This window comes from Euprymna scolopes, chromosome 28 (assembly GCF_053919585.1).
Source record: "Euprymna scolopes isolate OS-2025 chromosome 28, ASM5391958v1, whole genome shotgun sequence".
NCBI lineage: Eukaryota > Metazoa > Mollusca > Cephalopoda > Sepiida > Sepiolidae > Euprymna > Euprymna scolopes.
In genome coordinates, this window is record NC_136509.1 from 24,207,195 (window position 1) to 24,234,103 (window position 26,909).

General features: G+C 35.0%; 1 protein-coding gene across 1 annotated transcript; it reads left to right on the plus strand.

The window, feature by feature from the left end:
* Positions 1–237: 237 nt before the first annotated feature.
* Positions 238–26,909, plus strand: LOC145249506 (dolichyl-diphosphooligosaccharide--protein glycosyltransferase subunit KCP2-like). Its single transcript, XM_080111121.1, has 5 exons — positions 238–389; positions 10,666–10,820; positions 13,038–13,101; positions 25,060–25,126; positions 26,713–26,909. Exons 1-5 carry the CDS (start codon positions 386–388, stop codon positions 26,810–26,812), a joined length of 390 nt encoding a protein of 129 aa, XP_079967247.1. The 5' UTR covers positions 238–385; the 3' UTR covers positions 26,813–26,909.

The window sequence follows — 26,909 nt, forward strand, 5'->3', positions numbered from 1 at the left end:
AGAAAAGTAATTTATCTTGCCTTTGATAACATTTATTTGTTATATATTTGTTTTTTGACAACTTTATCGAAAGTAATACAAACCCTATTTTTGCATAGTGTTAGAGACCTACACAGGCGATGGATTTGATCGTACACCGCCTTTGCCAGTGTTTCTTTTGTTGTTCAGGATAATCGAGATTGCTTCTCTTATGCAATTTTAGAAGAAGGCGGTTCGGTTGTTGTTTAAAGTGGATTACGTTTTTTGTATCATAGCAGCGGAAGAAAGCGTTTTGCTAATACGAGGCAGGGAACCATTATCCGCATCAAACCGGAACTTGTCCTTTTTACGCTTTGTTCCGGTTTGCGGTTTGCCACGCCATCACATTAAACCAACAACATTCATCATGGGTAAGTTTTCTCATCAACTTCTTTTAAGGAAAAAAAATTTTTTTTTTCATTATTTTAACAAATTTAATTTTTAAAGTCTAATAATCTTATTTACTTTCATTAAATTTATTATGAAAAAGATGTGCTTTTGTATAAGGAATTATGCCGGCCATCCCAGATTTTCGGTGATTGAAATAGTATTTTCCGAAAGCCGATTATTCGATTTGTAGTTTTGAAATCACATTTTAGTTTAAGATATTTTAACGATATCATATATTTATAAAGATTTAATTAAATATCGAGTCTATTTTGAGAAAAATAAATGTGTTTTGTATATATATATTTCGTTTTCTTTTGGTGAAATTGACTATTAACGGTCTTATCACACCCACGTCGGCACGTCATACATGTTTTGTTTAGTTTGTGTATATCATTACCACCCAGACTTATGGTTAAGAAAGGATGTGTTATTCTTTTCTTTAATTCTATAACTTTTTTTGCATTTCGTACTTACGCAGAATACGGACCGTGCTGAATTTCAGCACGGTCCGTATTCTGCTGAAATAATGTTTAGAACCCCCATTCCTAACATGAAAGAGTAACTATTCTGTACTTTCGCCTAACAATTTAATGAATAAAACATACCGTAAAAGTTGACTTTAAGATGCATTAACATTCAAGGGCGGACAACTCAATTCGACTAACGAGATTTATCTATTTCTCCATCACTGGCTGCCAAAAATACTTAATCGTTAAAAATCATAAAACTTCACTTTGGTGCTAATGCAGAGAGTGAGTGCACTGATCCGGCGGATCCGCGCTATTTTTTAAACCGTATTTCCAAGTTTAATTAAAGTTTTATGATATATTTTTTATTCAATTGTAAGGTTAAAGTACAGAATAGGCACAAAACACTCTCCACTCCCCATGTTAAGAATGGCTTTTTAAATAATAACGTTATTATTTCAGCACGGATCACTCTCTGCATGAGTACCTTCATTTTCTTAAGAAAAAAAAAACTCGATCAATTTACGTGATTTTTAGAATATAACCTCTTTGTTGCGTGACGAATGCGTACATCATAAACATTTTTTTATGTTTTTGTTTTAAAAAAGAAGTGTAACTCTAAATTGGTTATTAAATTGTTAGGTGAAAGTACAGGGTTTTTTTTTTTTTTTAATTTATTTTGAAATAATAACGTTATTGTTTCAGTGCGGTCCATAAACTGCACAAGTACCAAAAGAAAATACTAAATCCTCTCCAAAAAATATAAATGTTCATAAATATTTCTGCTTCGTTATATCTGAAATTGTAATTTTTAACTCAAATACCATATAATCGTCTGCATTGGGATTTTCTTTTGAAAGTTTTCCGCGTCAGTTTTTTTTTTTTTTTTTTTTTTTTTTTTTTTTAACGAATCTACCTTGAATAGATTTTAAATTTCTCCTTTTATTTGTAATTATTTAAATTTTGGAGACTCTGCTTCAAACTGATATTTAAAATCTGAATCTTAACCCCTGACCCCACTCATTTCCCTCCGCCCTCAAATGACACGTGTTAACTAATAAAAGATGGACATTTTTGTGTGTGCTTCTTCAGAATTTGAACCGAACCAAACAGACTTTTGCTGAGCAAAACCAAAAATTTTCTTTGGTGCTAATGCACTTACTGACCGCGCTATTTTTTTTTTTTTTTTTTAATCGTATTTCTAAGTTTAAAGTTTTAAGTTTTTTTATTCAATCGTAAGGTTAAAGTACGGAATAAGTACAAAACACCCTCCCCTCCCGATATTAAGAATGACTTTTTAAATAACATTATTTCAGCACGGATCAATAAGTGCACCACACTGCACCAGTATCTTTTCTTTTTAGTGGCATGTTAGCATTTTAGGTACTTCTATAGTTTAATCAAGACATTTAAAAAAATAAAAATATTGAAATATATAAATATATATTGTACGTACCCGTAAAAGAATTCAGTTTTCATAAAAATTTCACTTAATTTGACTAAGTAGGTTTTTTTTTTTATTCATAGAGGAAAATCAAATTTTAATGAGATCGATCATCTTGCAGCCATCTTGCCTATTTCGCGGACGAAGAGGGGGTGCCTTTAAACGAAAAAAGTATTAACAATCTACAACATGATAAAAGGATAAAAAAATTTAAAAAAAAAAAACAAAAAAAAAAACAAGGACCGAAACTCAGTACGCGAAAATAGAAACTAAAATATTTATCTAGATATTATTTTTTTGCCCATGTTCCAATATAATCTCATCAAATTTTGACAAACTTTAAGCGGTGGTGGAGTTATTTCCCTTGGCGCCCCCTTCCTCTTCGTCCGCGAGATAAGGTCGATCTCATTTATATTTGATTTTTCTCTGTTAAAAAAAAAAAAAAAAAATACTTTATCAAATTAAGTGAATTTTTTTATAACTTAATTCCATAACGAGTACGTACGATATAATTTTTTTTCAATATTTTTATTTTTTAATGTCTTCATTAAACTATAAAGTACGGAATCTTAAAAAAATAATTTAGGTTCAAATTTTGTAAAAGTATTTCCATACTTTTTTTTTTACTTGATAAAAATTGGTACTTATGCAAAAAAAAAAGATTATTATTTAGAAATCTATTTTTAACCTGGGAAATGGGGAGGGGGGGGGCTTAACTTCTGTACTTTCACTCAATAACTTTATAAACAAAAGATACTGTAAAAATTGAATTTAACTTGAAAATTATATCTAAAATGTAGCACAGTCCATATTTTTTTTTTATTACATTTTCATCCCAAACAAGGCACATTGCCACTTTGATGTGGGGGCTACTTACTATCAGGGACATAAGCTACAGGGATACTATGTAGGGAGTTGGGCAGCAAGATGTCGGTCCACGTTACACTTGAACTTCTGCATGTCAGTACAGTTGGGGAAGCAGGTTCCGGAAGGGAATTCCAAAGTCTAGCGTTCTGGGGAAGAAACTATTGGAGTAGAAGGCTCTCTTACATCTAGGGATCTCTACTGTGAAAGGGTGGGATTTAGCTGCTTGTCGGGTCTGTCGGAAGTATTTACGTCGAGGGGGGGGGTACAAGTGCTTGCAGTTCGTCAGAGCATTCACCATTAAAATACTTGTAGAACAGGCAGAGGGATGCAACATTTCGTCGATGGGACAGAGGCTGAAGCCTAGATGGCAGTTCAGGACCTACTAGGTTGGTGACTCTCTTTTGAACCTTGTCCAGGAGCGAGAGACTAGTAGCAGATGCACCAGCCCAAATATGAAAACAATACTTCATACATGGGCGAATGGTGGCCTTATAGAGGTACAGGATACTTTCAGGCGTTAGTAGCTTTCTAGCACGGTAGAGAGAACCTACCTTCTTCACAGCGGTTCTGGCAATGCTCTCAATGTAATTGTTCCAACTCATGTTTCCTGTGAACGTTAGGCCAAGGAGTTTAAAAGATGTGCTTTCAGATAAAGAGTCTTTGGCCATTGCTATTGGTGGTAGAGAAGGTTTCTTGTAATTATTGAAGGAAACAAGTTTTTGCATAAGTCCATTTTTTTTTTCTTTTTTAATTTAAATTCAAAGTAATTTCCTTGCTTAAAGTGTAACACCAAACACGCAAGTCACAGACTTTGGAGCAAATCCACAGAGAATGAAAGACCCTTTAAGATACGAAATTCGCAAAGCCAAACCCTTACTTTGAATGTATTTCCAATTCAATCAGTACAGGGTGGAACGATAAATTTGTCGCCCTAAAGAAAACAACACTTCGCTTTATTTTAAAAGTTTTATTGAAAAAATCAATTCAGATAACTTGATGATGTAGTAGAGTTAACATCTATTCAATGTAGCCGCCTTCATCCTCAATACAGGTTTGAAACTGGGAGCATGCCTTTTCCACAAGCACTGGTGGGAGCTCGGCGAATACTTGGTAATCAGGCTGGCTTTGGTGTTGTTGGAGGTCATGTTGGTGATGTTCACGACATATGACCAAACAAAGTAATTCAGCAGGTTCAGATCAGGAGGGAGGCAGTGAATGAAGGATACAAAGTCATACTCTTTCTGAAGCCAAGCCTGGATCACTTTGGACTTGTGAACCAGCACCAAGTCCTGCTGCCACACCCAGGGTCTGCATTTCAAGCCAACTTTGAAGATGTGAGGTCTTATGATGTGGCCCTCACTTGAAACGATACCAAACACTATAACTGTGTCCGGAAACTTTGTTGAGCTGTGCCCTCAAGTGTTGAACCATCTGGATTTGCATTTTGAGGGTGCTGGCAATGGTCCTGTTATCATAATTTGGATCGGTAGAGAGCATGAGTTATACAGCGGCACATCTCCAATCTTGTTCGTTGAAGATTGTCACTTTTAGACATGATAGAAGTCTGCTTTGTACACAACTGGTCAACTAGTAGATGGTCTGTAACAAAAAAAGAAACCCAATTTTCATCAAACAGAAATGGAATCATGTCGTCTTTTCTAGGACAACAATTTTATCGCTCCACTCTATAGTTGCATAAGAGATGCATCTTGCATGCCCTCAGGGTTGGTAGTTGCCTTCTCCAAGAAGCTCATCCTTTTCGACTGAGACAAATCAAGAATTTGAGAGAATAGTGATTATTCGTATAGCTGCATTGGTCGGAAAGTTCTTATAAGGTCCATGACAGGAATTGGGACAATTAGGTGTGATTTCTTTTACAAGTTCCAAACTAGGAGTTAATTAAAACTCCCCGCAATGAGGATTCATCAAATGAAAGCATGAGTTTCCCAGAATGCTGTCTGGAGGAATAAGGCGGGGGGGGGGGGAATCTCTTGAATCAGAGATGAATGTAACACATCCTTTCATGTTGAAACTTAACTGGAAACTGATTTTGATGTGTCTTTTCAAAATAAAACAATGCACATTACCTATGCGTATAAAAAAAGTGGGAAATTAAAAACGTTCAAAGGTAACTCCTGAAATGCAACAACGTAAGCGTTCCAAACAATACAAATTCTAACAACATAAACAACAATACACAATAACAAATACATGAAAGTCGTTTTCTTTTATAGAACCACTCCCGTCTGCAAACCGTTTTTTTTTTTTTTTTTTTTGTTTTTTTGGGGGGGGTCTCCCAACAAAAGGAGGGTGGACCTGTAAATTCACCCTTGTCCGTTCGTCCGTTCGCACTTTTCTCAATAACTACAGCTTGTAATTTTTTTGAAATTTTGTTCATTGTGCACTCACGAGGGACCATGTGTGCTTCACTTGTTTTATTTTCTTTTTGATTAGGGTTATCTAGGGAAAATATCGGTTTGGAAACCAGAGTGATAACCTCTACCCTCTTGATTGAGAATGGTTGGTTGGTTGTTTTGTTTTATGGCATATCAACCCTTTTCAGGTTATTTAATGCCGAAACTGATGATTTTGAAGAACGATTTTTTAATATAGTATATTTGTTTTTTAAGTCGTATAGTTGGGACCCTAACAGGTACTACCACTCCAGGTCAAAGTGGACCTGGGAGCAATGGCAATTAAAGGGTGGCTCCACACTCCCTAAGGCCTGCAAGCTGGGGCCTCACCATCGGATATAGTTTAAGGTCATATCCAGGACCGATTGAGAATGGGAGTGATGTATAAAATTAATTCCCAATGAAATGTTTTCATTGCTCACTGTTGTGTTAATTCGTGAAAGTTTACAAAGCTGCAGCTATTCTTTGCATCTCAACACACTATGACTCTGAGCCAGGTTTATTTGGCCCATGTTTGTTTTGTTTTTTTATCTTGCATCACGATGAAACCTGGGTCCCTAAATGTTTCTGATTTGCAACAGCTTCAACATAATGATTGTGCGATGATCAGATTGATGTTCAGCTAGAGAAACTAGAGAAAAGAATCCCTGTAATCATGCTTTATCGGAAGCTTCGTACTCATGGGATTTTGGGTGCTTTATACGCTCTGTGTCAGGTTTTGGCCATGTACAGCGTGCTGCCCTGCATCAACTCAATAACGCACATGGTTATCCCAAGCACAAAAGTGCATCATAGACCAAGGAAAGCCCGGCTTGAGTTTTGCAAGAAATTTAAACTCACATAGCTTAGAACTCTGGAAGAGCAGAAAATTAAATATGACATTGAAAAGTGCACTTACCTGATGATTCATAACAGGTCGTTTCATCTCAATTGCAAAATTATGTTGCATAATTTTGCTTAGCCTGGTTCCTATTTACAACGCCTCCCCAGGGGACAGAGTTAGACACTAGGGTCGTTTTTTAACGTTGAGAAAAGGAACAAAAATTTTAAATTGTCTCGGTCATGAAGGACTTCTCCTCCACTGATAGAGAACAAGAAATCGAAGTGCAGCATCTGAAGAACAGATACTATATTGTGATCTCGGCCCAAAGGCCGGTTAAAAAAAAAGGCCTGGTAGTTAAGACTTTGTGATGAAGTAGTAGGGAAATCTTCTGTGAAGATTATCATTAGTTCTTGGTTTGTACTTTATTTAAACAATGTTCGAATTCAAATATGGTGGATAATTCTCATAAAGTGGTAAAACCCAAATCAACATTCTTTGCTGATTAGAAATACGCTATTACGTTTAGAAAAGAGCACCTAACTTAGTAGGTTAAATTGTCTCAAAGGTACCGAGACAAATTTGAGTGCCAAAAGGCCCTGAAATTAACAAGAAAATTAATGAATCCGTCCTGCTTGAAATCCTTTCTCGGACTGAAGTTTTCAGTTGAAACATGCCAGCGCTCACCAGGTTAAATTCCAATCATCCAATGAGAAATGCTGTAATTAAAGACAATGTGTTAAATCAATCGACCAATAAAGTGACACGATTCAAGTCATGTAATTTCTCACAGTTTGTAATATAGTGATTTGACTGCTTGCGACATGACTTGTATCGATCCTTTGGAACAGATTATATAGTTCTCTCCTATTGTAAGAACTGTGACACCAGGATCTGGATCAGAAAGTGGGATTGAAAAAGTCAGTGCTCCAGAGAGGGATCCCTCTGACTTTTCAAAAAATGCTTGTGCAGCCCCGTCGGCATTCCTGGCAGGGCATCTCAGGTGATTAGCAATAAACTAACCACTTCTCAAAGACAGAAGTTAATGCCTGGGAGGTTGGATCTCCTAGAACTGCACAGAACCAACATTACACCGTAATCAACAGAGACCAGATCATTACAGGAATGCTCTAATCACTGTTGATTTTGGGGGCCAATCCCTACCGTATAAAGAGCAGGTGTAAGACTGCCTGATATTGCCTATCCCAGAGTCCGGACATCCGCAACACCTTAAATATCAAATCCGAATGAAGATGAAATTATAGGTAAATAATCAGTGCTTATACAGAGTTTTCAAACTATTACATTTTAGATTTAAAAAAAAAAAAAACTCTCACATACTGTGTCATGTTAAAATAGTATGAATTCCAAAAATTACAAAAATGTGGTCCAGTAAAGATGTACTAGATCTATTTTTCAGAAAAAGTCATCCAGACTAGCAGCCAGACATTTGCTATTTTTTCAATGGCAAATTTCGAGGGAAGGAAGGGAGATAACTCAGTTTGTTGTACAGAATTAGTCTTGCAACTCTTCCACTCTAAACCATAACGATAAAACTTGATTATTCGATAAATTCCATTTTTACTTGTGATTATTTTTCTATTGAATCATTTTTCGTAATTTTTGGAATTTATACTAATTTCGACATGACATGTAAGTATGTAATGTTTTCACCTGAAATGCATCTGTGCTATAGTTACTTTTAATGTACAAAATTCATAACCAACAGTGCCCTGACTGCTGTCCTTCGCCAATGTCTCAAGGTTGTCCCAACAACTTTGATGATTCTGACATGTGATACGTCATCCAAAGGATTGATGTGTATCTCTCTACTTGAGCTGTGCAAGCGTATGGTGGTAGTTGAGGACGTGGACAACACTCATCAGTGGCAACTTGACTGAGGTCTTCAGTTCACAAGTGGTCGGGCTTTAAGAGTGGAACTGCAACTGGTTAATCATCTCTTGAGATTTCACACCGGACCATCATGTCAGGTCAGGAAAGAAGCCTGTTCAATCTGATCGAGGTGAAACACCATTGTAGATATAGAAATTTACAAAATGGACGATAAATTATCAAAATTGAATAGATTGCAATTATCTCCTCTTTTGTGGATGTGGCAAAAACTTAGCTTAACTTTTTAGTTTTATTCCTTTAAAATACTTTCAAGTTAAAACTCAAAAAATATTATGCAAGTAGGTTTCAACGTACATTTAATTGGCTACCGAAACATTTGTAATATATTTTATGAAATTTAACACAAAGGTACTTTATGTCCCTGGAAGTGTTCTTAAATATCAGAATGTCTTTGATAAGTATTGATAATCAAAGTAATTTGGTGAAAGAAGAAACAGGTGATTTTTACTAAAATTAACATCTTATGTAGCCTAACATCATAAGTGCATTTGAGAAGTTTTATTATCACACAAGCAGAAAGGTCCGACATATAAAATCAGCAGTAGGTTTCTTGATATGATAGAGGCACATTCATGTTAATGTTTCTGTTGAGAGCATAATTGAAGTATGATACTTGACTTTTGCATTTTAAACTTTAATGCAACCCATTATTTATAAAAAATAATTTTATGAAATCAACAGTAGGTTCTCTACAGTGCAATGTAGTCTACAATGTATTGTGAGCTAAGTCACTGCAAGAGGCATGTGAAGTTCCCTTCTGGTGCACCGCGATGAGTCTCCAACCTAGAGCAGGCACTCAATTGATTTGATTGAAAAATGGACGATTTCACCGATTTTGATTACAATAAAAATATGGGAGTGTGAAGCATTCATTGATCATTATTTAATTCTTAAGAATGTCAGATCTCTCTGCTTGTCAGCAATATATAGATAATAACCACTATGTAATATAATGATTTGGGGGCAAACCGGAATATTAACAAACTCTGTTTAGAAGTAAGTCACCAGCAAGCAGTGTTGACTCAGATGTAGTCCACATTATTAAACTTCCTCTGTAATATAACTTCTGGCGAGAGTTTGTTTCCCAAATTTATCAATTTAAAATACAGAATAATTAACAAAATTCCACTTCCTCTCCATCTTAAGAATGGCTTTCTAAATAATGTTATTTGTTAAACATGGTTTATAAAAAAAATCAAACCACCTATTGGATCACTTATTTTTGTAAAAAGAAAAATTAGGTTCTTGTCCCAAATTCCCCATGTATTAAAAAAATTTAAATAAAGAAAAACCTGTATGATGTATGTACCATGGCAAAACTAAAATATGATATTCCAAAAACCATGTAAATTGATCAAGTAGTTATATGTTTAAGGGATTAATGAGAATCTGTAGGCATTACAAAATAAATCTAGTTAATAGTAACCTCCCTTGTTTTTAATTTTTTTTTTTATTCAAATTCACTTGGTTACTCATAAAATTTGAATTTTTTTATCTATTTATTTAAAAATTAAACTAATTGATTAATTACATGACTTTCGGAATATTTTCTTTGCCATGCATATATGCCTCATATAGATTTTTTTAAATTTTTGTTAAAGGCATATTTTAATATGGCAAGAACCAAAAATGATTTAAGGTAAGAATTAGTACAAAGGTCCTCCTAATTTCCTTTATTTCATGACCTAAAATACACAGGTGACGATTTTTCGACAATCAACTCCTGATTCTGTTTTGAGTCAGTTAATACAGGATGACCCAAAAAAAACAGAGGACATTCAATTGTTTTTCTGAGCATTTTACAGTCAACGGAAAAAAAAAAAAAAAAGGCCAAAGACCCTAGTGTTTTGATGTGATGTTTGGAATATAATAAACTAGTTATGACCAAAGTTTCATTTCAATCGGACAAAACACTAGAAAAAAACAGGGCCTAGTTAGAGTTGGGGCCCGTTTTTTCTGGGTCACCCTGTATATTGTGAAGCCGGAAACAACTTCTTTGAGCTTTGTTTTTTTTTTTTTTTTTGCTTTTTTAAATTTTGACAATATTATAAGAGACATTCTGAAAAATATATACTCCCTCTACACGTGCACGTTAGTTCTCTCTCCCCTCTTCTTTTTCGTGGTTGCTGTATGTGTTTGTCAACGACAATCCTGCCTTCATCAAAAATGAACCCTTACATCACTTCACAGTCTAAGTTCTGATTACCAGTTTTATCTGGGTCGGGGCTAATACATTTTTAAAAAAATCATTTTGGGGGGGGGGGTCACCCTGTTTTGCGATTTGCTATTTTTGGTATGATATTAACCTTTTCTTTTTTTTCTTTTTTCCAGCTGTTTCTTTAGGAACTTCCTGCTTTTTGTCCTCGACCCTGACGGTGCTGCTTTTTGCAGGAATGCAGATGGCTCGCAATCTACTGGGTTCCACAGAATACTTAACTATTTTTGGAGGATTCCTCGGTTCCTGCATCTTCATCCTCCTCCTCACTGTATCCTTCATCTGTTTGAGAAACTTGTCTTTGCCAGGTTTTACAGTTCCTCTTTGATTTGACGATTAAAAGAAACTGAATCCATAAGACAATTTGTAAAATTATTGTAGCTTTGTAGGCTAGTAATAACAAAAACTGCATTAGCAAAAGTATGTTATAGAAGTACAGGTCATGATTCAGGGGCCATAACTGCCATGAATCTCTGTTAAAATATTTAGAAGTAATTGTTTCTGGGTAAGTCCATTAATCCTAAAATGGATAAATCAGCTTATCCCATGGCAATAATATAGATATAGATTTTTGGTTTCTCCCCCAGACAAAGGAGGGATTCACCACTCTTGTTCATTTGTTCACACTTTTCTTAATAACCATACCTTGGAGTTTTTAAAATTTTGCACAAACATTAGTCATGGTGAAAGTAAATTTTTACCAGAATGGATTTTCGGGATAACTCTACTAGGCCCTCTAGGGACCATTTATAGGGGTAAAATTGCTCCAAAATTGTCCATTTGTTTGTACTTTACTCAATAACCACACCTTGAATTTTTTTAAAATTTAGCACAAACATTAGTCATGGTGAAAATAAATTTTTCATTCATGGAGAGACCCCACACGCTCATTTTTTTTTTTTTTTTTTTTTTTATAGTTAATAAAATTTCCTTTTTCAAAACTAATGTACGGCTATCAGGAAGTTTCCTCAACTGTTCATAACTTTATGTGCATATATATATATATATATATATATAAAATTTGATTCATGTTAAGGTAACTTACATGTAATATTTCAAGTGTTTACACCCAAAATTGACAGAGGAGTTTGGTAGAGTCTGCGAAGGTTAACTCTTTCAACTTTGATCTCTGGGCAGACAAATTTTTGCCCAAAAGTTGATTAAAAAGCTTGCTGCATATCTGTATACCCTGAATGTAAAATTTCAAATCTTTATATCCAAAATTGACTGAATAGTTTGCTAGAGACTGCAAGGGTCAAATTTTTTTAACTTTACCCCTTGTAAGCCAAATTTTCGTCCAAAAACCAATTAAAAAGCTTGCCCTATGTCTGTATACATTATGTAAAATTTCAAATGTTTAGACCAAAAATTGGCTGAGTACTTTGGTAGAGACCGCAGAGGTCAAATTTTTTCAATTTTGACCCCAAAATTTGATTTGATTTGAGCCCAAAACAATAAATGAGTTTGATCCATATCTAAGTAACCTACATCTAAAATTTCAAGTGTTTAGACCCAAAATTGGCAGAGCATTTTGGTACAGTTTTCAACGGTCAAATCGTTAAACTTTGAACCCTTGACAGCCAAATTTCTGGCCAAAAACTGATTAAAAAGGTTTTCCCAAATCTCAATATCCTATATGTCAAATCTCGAGTCTGTAGACTGAAAATTGACAGAGTAGTTTGGTAGGGAAATGTACAGACACACAACTTCACTTGTATAGATATATAAATTATTTAAAATGATCAGTGTTTGTGTGTCCACATCAATAATATCTATGTACTTGGTTAAAATCTTCAATTATTCAATTTATTATGGAATATATATTTATTGCAACATGGTAAGTAACATGAACTCCTCATCTTTTTTTTTTAATTATATAACAGAGTGACATCTAAACCATACCATCCCGAAGAAAGCAAAAAAATAATGCTTTGTATATTGCTTACACCCGTTTTATGATATTTTATTAGCAATAAACACATAATAAATTTTACATTTCAGAATTTTTAAGATGAGATTGATAATTTGTATTATGGATTTATGGTTCAATGGTTAAAAGTATTAATTACAATCAGTTCTAACTGACAATCTTCTGTAAGTGGATGGTTCAATCCTTACTGCAGGCCATAATAACTACAAAATAATATAATTAATGCGTCTGCCTGGACATGGGTGACTGCAGTGAAATAAACCAGTGTTCCATTCGAAATCCCATATGGATTTTCAACAGAGATCCCAAGTTAAAAAGAAAAAAAAAATACATCAGCCAAAATGTGAAAATAGCAACTAAGATGAAAATGATAACCCAAATGATATTTAATTTTGTTAATAATTTTTGAACATGCAAATCTTCATATCATATTTTCCTTCTTTGTTTTTTGTGTTTTTGTTTTCGTTCCCTTTTTTTTTTTTTTCTTTCATTTTTTTTTTCTTTAAATTTAAAAAGTTCGAAAATCAACAGTTGTTATTTCTTAACCATTTCTGCCAGAGTTGTAGCAATTTTGAAATGTTGGTTTTTGGAAAAAACTTTCAAGCACAATTTTTACCGGAAGGTAATTTTCTTCCTTTCTTTCCTTCTCTTCCTTTCTTTCCTTTTTCTTTTTTTATTTCTTTTACTCTTTTTCGTCTAATTAAAAAATATTTGTTTCTCATTTTATTTTTAAAACATTTTTTGGTGCAGCTGCACTATAATAGCAAAACTCAAAAATTTTAAAACTGAATTTCAATACAAATCAATGATCCCTACTTGATTTTCATGATACAGTAAAGAATATCCAAATTATGAAAAACGATAAGGTAAAAAAAATTATTAAAAAACATTTTTTGATGAAATTTATCAAAAATAAAATGTTTTGCTAAAAAACACTGGAGAGTTCCAAATGTAACTATTGCCAATATTTTTTAATAAACTTTGCGTTAACAATGGTAAATGTATTAGTTGCTTTGTTTTTTAGCAAAACCGAGTTACTTCCCTTGTAATTTCATATGTATACGTATGTATATATATATATATATATATATATATATTGCCCAAATACGTTGACACACCGGTTCTCGTCAGATAACCAACGTTAAGCCTGGCTAGTACCAGATGGGTGACCATTTGGGAATTCTAGGTGCTGTATGTGCTTTCCGCTTATCTCGGCATTGTTTCCAGTTGTTCTGAACCATCACTTGTCACTGGTATTCAACAATGTCAACTCAGGAGATATGTGGTTGGAGATCGCGCAGGCACCCTTACCGTGGGTATCCATAGTCTGTCAAGACTGAAGGAAGCCTATTTATGTCATGTCTTCCGAAAGAAATATGGAGAGTATTTTTTTTTTTTTACATAGGCATCACCACTTATCAAGGCCAAGAGGTCACTCGAGGATAAGGGTACAGTAGAAATTGGACAATATACTAATCGTTAGTAATGGAAATTTGGTAAATTTGTTAACAAGTGGAACGGCTCATCAAGAACTTGTTTACGTTAGACTTGAAGACAACCATATTGTAGTCAGCTGGAAAGCAGGAAAACGGAAGACAATTCCACAGGCATGCAGTTCTAAAAAAGAAGCTTTGTTCATGGAATCTACGTTTAGGTTTAGGCACAGATAACGAGTGGGGGGAATTATTGATAGTGTTTTCAGCTAGACGAGTGTTTCTTGTGAAAGTTTGGCGAGGGGGGGAACCATAGACTGAAGCTCAGTCGAACACTTTCCATGAAAATAGCAATACAGCAGAGACAAACTCGCAACTTCTCTTCTGTAAGATAGAGGTTGCAGGGAAGAGAAAAGGACATCTCCTACAAGGCTACGAAGTCTATTTTGAACTCTATCAAGGCAGGACAAGTCCTTTCTAGCAGCTCCTGCCCAGATATGGCAACAGTATTCCATCCTTGGATGTACCTGGCTCTTATATAAATAGAGAATTGCATCAGCAATGAGATATCTACTGGATCTATAGAAAGATCCCACCATTTTTCCAGCGGCCTTAGCAACAGATTTGATGTACGTGTTCCATTTAAGATCAAGAATAAAGGTCAAGCCCAGAAGCTTGTCAAAACTTGAGGCCTCCTCAAGACAAGAGCCATTCATTTCAATTGATGCCAGATGTGGATCAGAACGTTGATGATGTAAAGAGAGAAGCTTGGTTTTAGATGAATTAAAAGTAACCAGCCACTCCTTTCCCCATTGTACTACGTGCTCAGGATCAGAGGAGAGAGAATCGGAGAGAACTTGGTCGTTTACTGTGTTAGATGTGCTACCATAAATGGTAGTGTCATCAGCATAAATGTCTACAAATGATATAAGGATGTGATTTGGAAGATCATTAATGTAGATCAGGAAAAGAGTTGGGCCCAGGATGAACCCCTGAGGGACTCCAGCATTTATACTGTGAGCTTCTGATTTTTGCCCATCAACTACTTCTCTTATGAATCTGTCAGAAAGAAATGATTTAATAATTGAGAAGACATTTCCAGCTATACCATAGCTAGAGATCTTGTGAAGTAAACCTTTATGCCATACCCTATCAAAGGCCGTAGATATGTCAAGAGCAATTGCCCTAGAAAGGTTGCCTCCGTCGAGAGATTCGCTAATCCTATGAGATATAACTGTAAGCACATCCGCTGTAGATCTAGCAGAACGGAAACCATATTGTTTGTCGTTAAGGTTATTTTTGCTGAGATGATTGATTACTTCTGTATTTAACATTCCAGCAACTTACTCATGATGCACAGGAGACTTATTGGCCTGTACTGAGAGGGGGATAAGCGATCACCTGAATTCTTAAATACAGGGCATACTCATGAGATTTTCCAGGGTGATGGAAAGCAATTCTCCTTAAGACAACATTTAAACAGTTTTGTAAGTATGGGCGCTAGTTCTGGTTGAATTTTTTTGAGTACTATAATTGGAATACCATCAGGGCCGGTTGCTTTACTGGATTTTTGATTAGCTTGGCAACATCATGTACAGATATATGCATATCACATACCGTGTTTTCTGATACATGAGGAAATATTGGGGGTTGGTGGCCTTGATCGCAAAGGGTAGAATTAGCTGCAAAGTTCTTGGCAAAGAGTTTGGCTTTGTCTGATGCTGACTAGATTACCTCAGGTCCATTGATGATAGTTGGGATTCTGTTTGCTATTTGCCAAAACTGGTGGGAACCAAGCTGCTGCTCAGCTACTTTGGACTTGATGGACTGAGCATACAACTCTCTTGCGTTCTTTATTACTTTCTTACAATGATTGCTAGCAGTCCTGAAAGCGGCTTTAGTTTCCATACAGTTATTATGTTGGAAGCCGTGGAAAAAGTGATTTCTGTGCGCAATGGCAGCAGCACATTCTGGAGAGAACCATGGCTGGCTGTTAAGTTTTTACTGGAACTTTTTTGAGGGTATGAAACGGTCTATACCTACAATTAACCATTCCATCAGGCTGATACTATAGAGGACACATCCTTTTTAAACATGGAACGCAGAGGTAGAGCCGATATAAATGTACGGAAGCTATCCCAGTCAGCCTTAGTGTATCAATATACTGTACGATGGAGAGATACGTCTGGGGACTTATTACATTTCATTTTTATCTTAATTGATACAACAGAGTGGTCGGAAGATCCAAGAGGAGACAGAACAGAAACTGAACATAGTTCAGGGCAAGTTGTGAGAAAAAGGTCTAGTAGACTCGCATACTGGCCGTCATTGTCAGGCACACGGGTGGGTTCATGAACAATCTGAGTGAGGTCATAAGCAATGGAGAAATCATGACAGAACCTCCCCTCATTATTGGTTTTGTTTGAGTGGGTGAACCATTCCACGTTGTGAACATTGAAGTCTCCACATACGTGAATGTTAGCTGACGGATTAGCATATAGGACTTGGTCAATTTTCTCAGATATGCTTTTAAAGATAGTAACTCCGCTGTTGTGGGGACGATAGAGAGGTAAGTTAGGATCTATAGAAGTAAGTTAGGATCTTCTCTGGAGATGTCCCTACCACACGGAAAACCAACTTTAATATAGGCACATATTCCATGCCCATGGCGATGTTGTTGGGTCAGATTTAGAAGTTAAGTTAGAGTATCCTTTAATTGCGAACTCATCTAGGGAAGTAGATTTTTTTACGATAGATCAAAAACTCATGTTATTTTTTTTTTTTTTAAATAATGCGGCAATATTTAAGTGCTTTCGACATACCAATGAAGTAGATATCATTGCTTTTGGTTGAAATTAACACAAAAAAGTCAGTACATAGCATTGTTTTTTTTTTTTTTTTGTTTGTTTTTCTGAATTTCGATATTATAGTGTAGTTGTACTCTTCTTATTTTGTATTTAATTTTCTCTGTGTCTTTTCTCTCTTTATTGCTAAACATTAAGTTTTATATAAAAAGAAACAATGTTAAAACTTATTAAAAAAATCGTTGCCCGGGTGTTTGTGTCGGGGGTGGGAGGTAAAAAGTTTTGTTAGATAGGTAGGATCGAACCCGAAGCCTTGAGGCAAAGTTGGAAAATAAAGTGTGAAAAAAACATTAATCGCTCGGCCAGCAAGAAAGAGTAACTGAAATACGTTTGAATTTATTTAAGTATTAAGAATTGACAGGTGCCCGCACTTAATGACTTAATGAGGTCAAATAATAGTAGCGGAGTTAACTTTTACTGCAGGGTAGTTTTTAAATGAGGTCAAATAGAAATTACTGTGGGGGCAGTTTTTTTAAGTTTGTTTGCTCAACTTTGGCTGGTTTAGTTTCCCGAAGATGTTGGGGGAAACCAGTTCCCCATAAAAAAGGGATTGTCCAAATTGGATAGCAATTGTCTGATATAAGGAGAAACTCCGCATTGAGCATTGCTTCTGGACGTTCCCGGCGCGATTGCCGGGAACAGTGCCTTAGCTTCAAATTAATTTCACTTTTGTACAAAAAAGCTGAATCAACATGCGGCGATCAAAAAATATCTCGAAAATAGTGCGTAAAAGTCAGGCAAATTAAAGATATACTTGACCCCCGTTAAGTCGTAGATATTATGATTTAGACAGCATATAAAAAGTTTTAAGGAGTGAGCCGACCGCCCCCCCCCCCTCCCAAGAAAAAAGCCTTTTGCGGACATACACAAAAAGTGCACACACTAACCCACATTTTGCCTTTTATATATAGACTAGCGGTGGTACCCGGCGTTGCCCAGGTGTTTGTAGGTGTGTGTGGTGTTAAATAAAAAAAGAAACCAGGAAGGGGGTGGTAGGATCGAATTCGAAGCCCTGAGGCGAAGTTTGAAAATAAAATCGGCCAGCCAGAATGAGTTAGTGAAAGATGTTTGAATTTATTTAAGAACCAAATTGACAGGTGAGCGCCCGGAAGTCTTCGAGCGTTATGACGACATAAGCATTGTTATAAGCGAAGTAAAAAAAGAAAACAACGTTTTAATTAAGCGGTGGGGGGGGGGTCAAAACATCGGGAAAAAACACAAAAAATCTAACGTAAGGCAAACGAACGATGAAAACAGAAAAACGAACACGTGAAAAATGGCTTAAATAAGCCTGTTTCGATATTAAAATTAAAAAAATCGGTGGGTACCCGGGTGTTTTTGGGTGTGTGGTCGGGGGTGGATAAGCGAAGTAAAAAAAAAACCCAGAAAAATGAACGTTATGTGAAAAATGGCTTAAATAACACTGGTTCAATATTTAAATTTAGAAAATAAAAAAAAAAAAAGACATCTCACACCACAATTCGAACCCAAAACGTTTAGATAATGAACCAACGTGCTAATCGACTGACCTAATGCAACGTACATAAAATTTGTTCAGTTTTTCAACTATTTAAAGTAAATCAGGTCATGACGTCACCTGACGCATGCGTAGAACCACTCGTCGTCATGAGAAGACTGTTTTTTTTAACGTTTTTGGCCAATTTTTCGATATTTTTCGAGCGAAGGATGGGGCTTCGATATGATACCGAGTTTGTGAATTTTCGTCGTGTCTGTCGAAAGTTTTTAGCAGACACACAAACATACACCCATACATACATACATACATTTTCACTTTTATATATATAGACTAGCGAGGGGTACCCGGCGTTGTCCGGGTGTTTGGAGGTGTGTGGGGGGGGGTTAAAAAAAGAAAGTAAGTATGAGGATTGAACTCGAACTGTTGAGACAAAGTTGTAAATTAAAGTGTGAAAAAAAGCAAAAACGTGCAACGTTAACCATTGCCCCACCGCGAGATGCTAACGGAAACATGTTTAAATTTATTTAATTACTTGGATTTGGCAGGTGCCTGTTTTAATGAGTTAATGAGGTCAAGTTTGACTGCGGGATAGTATTTACTGCTGAACGCTTTTTTTTTTGCCCCAAGATGTTATAAGAAAAAGACTAACCCACATGCGGCGAGCGACAAATGTTGAATATTTATCTTCCCGAAATCGAGCAAATTAAATAGACAGGCGAGCTTCGTTGTTAACTGTGAGATATTATGATTTATATGTGGCATAAAAGTTTTAAAAAGTTGTGAAGCGAGCGACCGCTTCTCTGAAAAAAGCCTTTTGTAGACATACAGAAAAAGCGAACACACATACAAACACACATACATTTTCGCTTTTATATTTATAGATAAAGGGAAACAATTTGTTAATTACCTCCCTTTATGATGACATTTTGAATAATTTAAAAAAATGACCCCAGATTTGTAATCATATGAAAACCCTCTTATTTCTAATAAATATGTGACATCTTGCAATGCCATTTATTAAGTTAGAAGTCGCCATTTCTAAAAATGTATCAGATCCCTCCCAATACAATCCTCCTCCTGTATAAGAATCAAATCTATATATATATAAGCTAAAATGTGTGTTCGTGTGTCCGCTAAAAACTTTCGACAGACAGAAAAAAATTAACAAACTTGGTATCATATTGAAGCTCCAAATTAAATTCAAGTTTTACAATATCCTTTTTTATATTACATTGTTAGGGGAAAGTACAGAATCATTACAAAACACCCTCCATCCCTTCCCCATGTTAAGAATAAATTTCTAAATAATAACGTTAGTACAATATAATTATAATTTTTTTTTTATTAAATTGTTAGGTGAAAGTACAGAATAGTTACAAAACACCTTATCCCCATGCTAAGAATGGGTTTCTAAATAAAGCGTTTCAGAAGTTTGGGTGTCTCTGTTTTAGAGTCACGTCTCTCCACTACCACTTAAAAGTTTACCAAAATTATGAACTCGACCAATTTTAATGAAATTTTAAGTATTTATTTATTGACAGAATATAATTTTTATACATATTTTTTTATAACGTTTTTGGATGTCTTATCGTATTAAACATTCCTATCCCGTTTAACGTGTTTTGGTCCCCCCGATTCATCGGAGAGGGACCTATGTTTCAAGTAATGTCCATGCGTTCGTTAGTCTGGACGATTGTCAGATAACCGTCCATTAGTTTTTCCTGAAATTTTGCCACAAAGAGGTCAAAAGAGGTCAAAAATGACACGTTTTGCCCCATAACTTTTGATCTATCCATTAGATTTTTCTGAAACTTGGCCAAAATGTGGAGCCCATTGTTCTTAAATTTAGTATGAGTGACCCTGTGAATTTTGATTCATGTCCCCGGGGACTTTTAGTGCTAAAAACGCCCCTTTTTGTGTGTTTTTTTTTTTTTTTTTTTTTTTTTTTTTTTTCATAGTTCTCAACAAAAACTTGATTTGTTTTTTTTTTGTTGTTTTTTTTTTATTACATTTTCACCCCAAACAAGGCAAATTGCCACTTTGGTGTAGGGGGCTACTATCAGGGGCAACAACTACTGGGGTACTATGTAGGGATTTGGGCAGCAAGATGTCGGTTCACGTTACACTTGAATTTCTGCACGTCAGTACTGTTGGGGAAGCAGGAACCTGGAATGGAATTCCAAAGTCTAGCGGAAGAAACTATTAGAGTAGAAAGATCTTTTACATCTAGGGATCTCTACTGTGTGGGGGTGGGATTTAGCAGCTTGTCAGGTTTGTCGAGGGTGCTCTCGTCGTGGGGGCACAAGTGATTGCAGTTCGTCAGAGCATTCACCACTAAAATACTTGTAGAACAGGCAGAGGGATGCAACATTTCGCCGATGGGAGAGAGGCTGAAGCTTAGATGCCAGTTCAGGGCCTATCAGATTTGCGACTCTCTTTTGAACCTTGTCAAGGAGTGAGAGACTAGTAGCAGATGCACCAGCCCAAATGTGACAGCAATACTCCGTACATGTGGCGAATGGCGGCCTTATAGAGGTACAGGATACTTTCGGGTGTTAGCAGTTGTCTAGCACGGTAGAGAGAGCCCACCTTTCGCGCAGCTTGTTTCATTTATTTTTATACAAACAAATTTTGTGTACTTCTATTACTGTGCTGAAATAGTGTCATTTATTGAAATTTAGAAATCCATTCATAAAATGGGAGGGGAGAGTGTTTTGTAATTATTTTGTATTTTTACCAAATAATCTATATATTAATGCGATAGAGCGTGTGTTATTTTCTGTGTCACGTTTACATCCGGGTCGTTTAATTGTTAGGTACTTCCATTTTTTGTAATAAATAATTTTACCAAGAATTCTTCATAAGTTTTGGTTTCAATTATAACTGATGGCACTCCAGTAATCTATTCTTTTTTATATAAATAATTTTATCAAGAATTCTTCATAAGTTTTAGTTTCGGTTTCGGCTGAAGGACTCTATTTATTTATTTATTCATTTATTTATATATTATATAAAGTTTTTATTTCAGTTTCGATTCAAGCTAATATACCCTAGTCATATAGATATATTTTTTTATTTTTGAAATCGCAACTTTATAACATATAAAAATTGCTAGAACATTAGCTCTATAATAATATATACAAAATCTGCAAGAATTAAAATATCATATTTAAGCGTACTTTACGACCGGACATTCTGTGCTAGCTTAGATAAATACTTTTGCAGTTTTAACAAAAAAGCTACAATAATATCAGAGCATTTCCATTTACACTGAACATCTACAGAATGCCGACATCAATATATTACATATGAATGAGTTCCCTGTGGAATTTCCACAGGTCCTGCTAGTTTAATAATAATAAAAAAGGATATTGTAAAATTTGAGTTTAACTATCTACGGAAAACATGCATTAAAGTTCAGAATAGTTAACAGTGAAGAACTCATGAAACAAAAAAATGTTTTCTAAATAACAAAAATAATAAAATGAATACTTTATTTTGTAAGTCAGTTGACAAACATTTTGTTTAGAGATTTTTTGTGCGCATCACGACACACAAAAATTTTCATGTCATATGCATTTGTCATTATTGATGCATGCATAAACACTTTTTATCCAATTCTTTTCAAATTTTAGAACAAAAGAAATTAATATATTCGCTATTAAATAGCGTCTGAACGCAGTTTCTATCTTTACTTAGCTTTTTACTACAAAGCTTCAACTTTGAGATATTCTAACTTTTGACTGGAAAGACATGTTGTGCTCAAATTCCGTAGCAAAGATAATTCTTTTTCCTGATTAGCTAAAACAACTAAAAATGTCATCGATGGGTACAACTTCCGCTTCAAGTATTTATGTGAACACACCCGACCGCTTATTTGCAAAAAGTGATCTACTGCCAGCAGGCATGCTATGCTGCCATGTTTTGGTGTTAATAGCCTGATTTAAATAGCAATTTCTTTGAATATACAAATCGCAACAAAAATATTCAAATACCATTTTAAAGTAAATTTTATTGTGAATCCAGTTATATAAGTTTTATTTTGATGGAGGTAGGAGAAATGTACTTATTACTGATTTAAAGACTATGAATGTCAAATTAAGTAGCAGTGTGCACCTTGTCCAGCGCTGAACGTTATGGTGCCTGGTATTACAAGAAGTGTACTGCTTAGAAAAAAACGTAATACTCGCATGCACATGTCTCAGTTTCTTTTCGTTTTTTTTTTCTTTTTCTTTTTTTTTTTTACTTCATTGCTTTAAGGAATTTAATGTTACGTTTAATAATCACTGGATTTCTGTTTATAATTAATAAAAAATCTGCATTAATTAAAATTATAATATTTATGCGTATTTTATGACCAGACAATGTCAGGCAGCCTTTTTTTTTTTTTTTCTTTTTTTTTTACAAAGAATCACCACTTATCAAGACCCAGAGGCCACTCGAGGATAAGGGTTATAGTGTAGTCAAAGGGATAATTGTAAATTTGGTAAATTGGATTACTTAAGGGGACTGGCTCATCAAGAACTTGTTTACATTGGACTTGAAAACGACCATATTGTAGTCAACTGGAAAACAGGCAAATGGAAGAGAGTTCCACAGGCGTGCAGTTTTGCTAGTTAATAATAAACAAAAATAATTTTTAATATTCTTGCAATTTGGAGTACATTTCGATCAATGCCTCCGTTCAGTTTCGAAAGACAAAGGATACCCCTGTAGTGGGGCAGTTGCATGTGGTATTGTGAGGCAAGGATCGCGCAATCCTTAACCACACCTCCTGAATCGACACTGTTTGGGTCCAGTGGCAAGAAGACCAGGGACAGAACAGTTGAGAATTAGTGATTTATTCTTTCAATTCAGGCCTTCTTCCACGTTAAGGTTTATTCTTTTATTGAATTTATTAAATACTTCTTTGTAATTAATGGTTTCATCTGAAATCTATATTGGACCCCATGGCCATCTTAGATTTCGATTCTTGGAGCTAAAAGTTAGATAGAAGTGAATCAGCAAAGGACTATTCAGTGACAATTTATCTTGTAAACCAATTTTACTGGCCACATAATTGTATGGTACATAGTGATGCAATGATTCCAATATTTTTCCCGATTCCGATACAGCTTCTGATTTTGATCCTTTTTAAGTCTTTAAATATTTAGTTATAGAGTTTTGTTTTGTTTTTCTGAATGGGAGGAAAATTATCGCAAAATATTTGATATGTGCACATATTTTCGCAAATGTAAAAAATACACAGAATTTTGTTTTACTGATAGTTCAAAATATATAAATATTTATTACATTATTTTTTTACCAGTCAAATTTCGATGTCAATAAAAATGTTGACCTGCTAGCAGATGCAGAAATGAATGTTGGCTGAAGGCCAGTTCAGCTTTCCGCCGTTTCATTTATTTGTTTCCCCACGATGTTGGGGAAAACCAACTCTCCACAAAAAGGGAGTGTTCAAATGAATAGCAATTGTCTAATATGTTTTTGACTCCTGATGGGGGTATGAGACGAATGGATTCGCCAATCATTTTTATAACCAACGGCTGTGCTAAACAACCAATGAAAACGTTTAAAAATTATTATAAAAATTGTCGAATTTTGGATTCTATCAGTTCGCCGTTAACTACGGCACGGACCGCATTTGATTCTTGGCTGCCATCTTGGTTACTGATCTGAACTACGCCGCCATCTTTGTTCAACACAATGTCTAAAAACTTAACAGTTTCCCCCATATTGATCAAAGTTAATTACTTTCTGGATGTCCTGGCACGAAAGGCCAGGAAGCTGCCGTCACTTTCGATTAGTTTTGCTTTTATACGAAAAACTCGCGAGAGGAAGGAATAGCATGAATTTTATAAAAATCGATGTGAATAAAAGATACAATGTGCATTCCCAAATCATAGCTATTATAATCTAGGGAGTATATAAAAAGTTCTAAAACATAGTAACCCCCCACCCCACCCCACCGAGAACCCCCGCGGACATACAAAAATGCGTGCGCCACTTTTGCCTTTTATATATATACAGAAATACTAATTTGTAAAGAAAATACTGACCCATTCCTTAAGGAATCTATTGTGTAAAGCAAAGTTGTGTATGTGTGTGCCCAGCTAAAGAGGATTGGGCTGGGCAGATATGAAGGAGGGGTAAAATGGAAGGGAAAAATATCGAAATAAGGATAGAGCGATAAAGAAATAGTTTTAATAGAAATATGCTACACTTTTCCCTCCTGAGCGATGCTGGGTAGCCCTGCCAGTCATTTCTAAACGTCAACTGATTAATGTAGTTGTAAACCATTTCAAATATATCCCCATCTTTCTCAACCAGTTAGAACTGTGTTTTTTTTTTTTTTGTTTTTTTTGTCATCTTTCAGTCACTAATTAAATTTAAAATTTTGCATGATCATTTTTTATTCCAATACAAAATATTTTCAATTTTTTTTCGAAAAATTGTCACTTTATCTGCAAAATAAAATCCAAAAAAATATTGTTTAAATGTCATCATTATTACTCAAAAAAAACTTTTTTATTCCAAATGAATCAAATTTTTTAAAATCTAATAAATAAGGACAAGAGCTATTTTTCAAAACGTTCATTTTTACTTTTGTTTATTTTATTTTCTCTTTGAAATTTTATGTCTTTTTTTTTTTTTTAGATGTTCTGTTTGCTATCTGAATGCAATCGACCATTGTTGTTACTGTCTTAATATAAAACTAAAGTTTTCATTTTATTTTGTCCGTTCATAAGCAATATTTTATTTGTTTTATTGGAGTTTTATTTTTATCTTTTATTTTTTTAATCATTTAGTTGCTATCTGCTTATTTCTGGCCATGTTTGCTTCCGGACTTGTTCACAGAGTGTGCGTTACAACATGGTAAGTTTGCACAATCAAAGTTGTTATTTTTATTCAATTATTTATTTTATTTATTTATTTTTTTTTTTTTTTAACACAAAAATTGCATTTCTATTTTAGGCTTCGTACATTAGTCAGCCACTCTCACTTAACATTGCTCTTGACATTTCTTTAACCATGATCATTTTAACTACTTACTCTTTTTAAGTTATAAAAATTTATGAACGAATATGCCTCTATTGTTTAAAAAATTTGGGAGTACGTCTGGATCAAGCAACACATGGCCACAAAAATTTGTAATGCAAATTATTTACCATCAGATGTTTTGAATAATATATATGGTTCATCCATTGGTGAGCACTTTATAAATAACCGTTCCTCTGGCTCTAATTTTTGTGTTAACTTATTCTCCATTCTCAGTAAGTCACACTCTTAAAAGCATTTGAAGATCCTAGAAAACATTTACATTAACTCATTGCGATCTTCTATTTGTAAGCAAAGAGAAAATATTCTTGAACTTAATGTAGTTTTTATTTGATTCTTTTATCTTTTTTTTTTTTTCTCCCATATAATCTTCATATCATAAGATTTTTTTGTTTTATATATAATATGTAAATTTATATATACAAGGTGGAACAATAAAATTGATCGCTCTAAAGAAAGCAACACTACGGTTTTATTTTTAAACTTTTATTGAAAAATTCAGTTCAGGTAACTTATGTAGTAAGGCTGACATCTATTCAATGTAGCCACCTTCAGCCTTAATAACCGCCTCTATAGGGGTTTGGAACTGGGAGCATGCCTTTTCCACAAACACCAGCGGGTGCTTGGTGAATACTCAGTGGATGGCGGCGATCAGGCTGGCTTTAATGTTGTGGGAGGTCATGTTGGTGATGTTCTCAATGTATGACCAAATGAAGTAGTCCAGCAGGTTCAGGTCCAGGAAGGATGGGGTCAATGAGAGAAGGGTACAAAGTCAGAACACTCCTTCTGAAGCCAAGTCTGAGTCTCTTTGGACTTGTGGGCCGGTGCTGAGTCCTGCTGCTACACCCATGGTCTGCTAATGGCCCCTGATTGCATCAGGAAATCCCCACACTCTTCAGCACATCCAGGTACACTTTGGTGTTGACTTTCAAGCCAACTTTGAAGGTGTGAGGTGCCATGGTATGGCTCTCACTTGAAACCACACCAAAGATTATAACTGTGGCCGGAAACTTCATTGAGCTGTGCTCTCAAGCATTGAAATATCCGGATTTGTATTTTGAGGGTGCTGGCAATGATCCTGTTGTCATAACTTGGATTAGTAGAGAGCATGAGATGTATAGTGGCACATCTCTGATCTCACTCATTGAACCTTGTGTCACTTTCAGACATGATAGAAGGTTTTTATTGTTCTTGGGATTTGTACACAACTTTCCAACTAGTAGATGGTCTACAGCAAATAAAGAAACCGGCAGAAATGGACTCATGTTGTCTTTTCTATGACGACAATGTTATCGTTCCACCCACTGTATATGTGTGTGTGTATATATATATATATATATACTTGTGTATGTGATGATCTTTAAGTGCTATTAAATTGTTCTTTTGTTTCTTTTTTCTTCTAGTTTCATCTTCTCTGTTGTGGCCTTATATTTCATCAACAGGATATCAATGACTGTTTATGCTCCGCCCTCAGCCCCAGTCACCAGCAAGAAGAGAAAGTGATTCATTGTCATTCTCATACAATATATATCCTGCTGCTGTCATTATTTTAAAAATTTAAAAAAAAAATATAATTTTTTCTAAAAAATATTCAAACTTT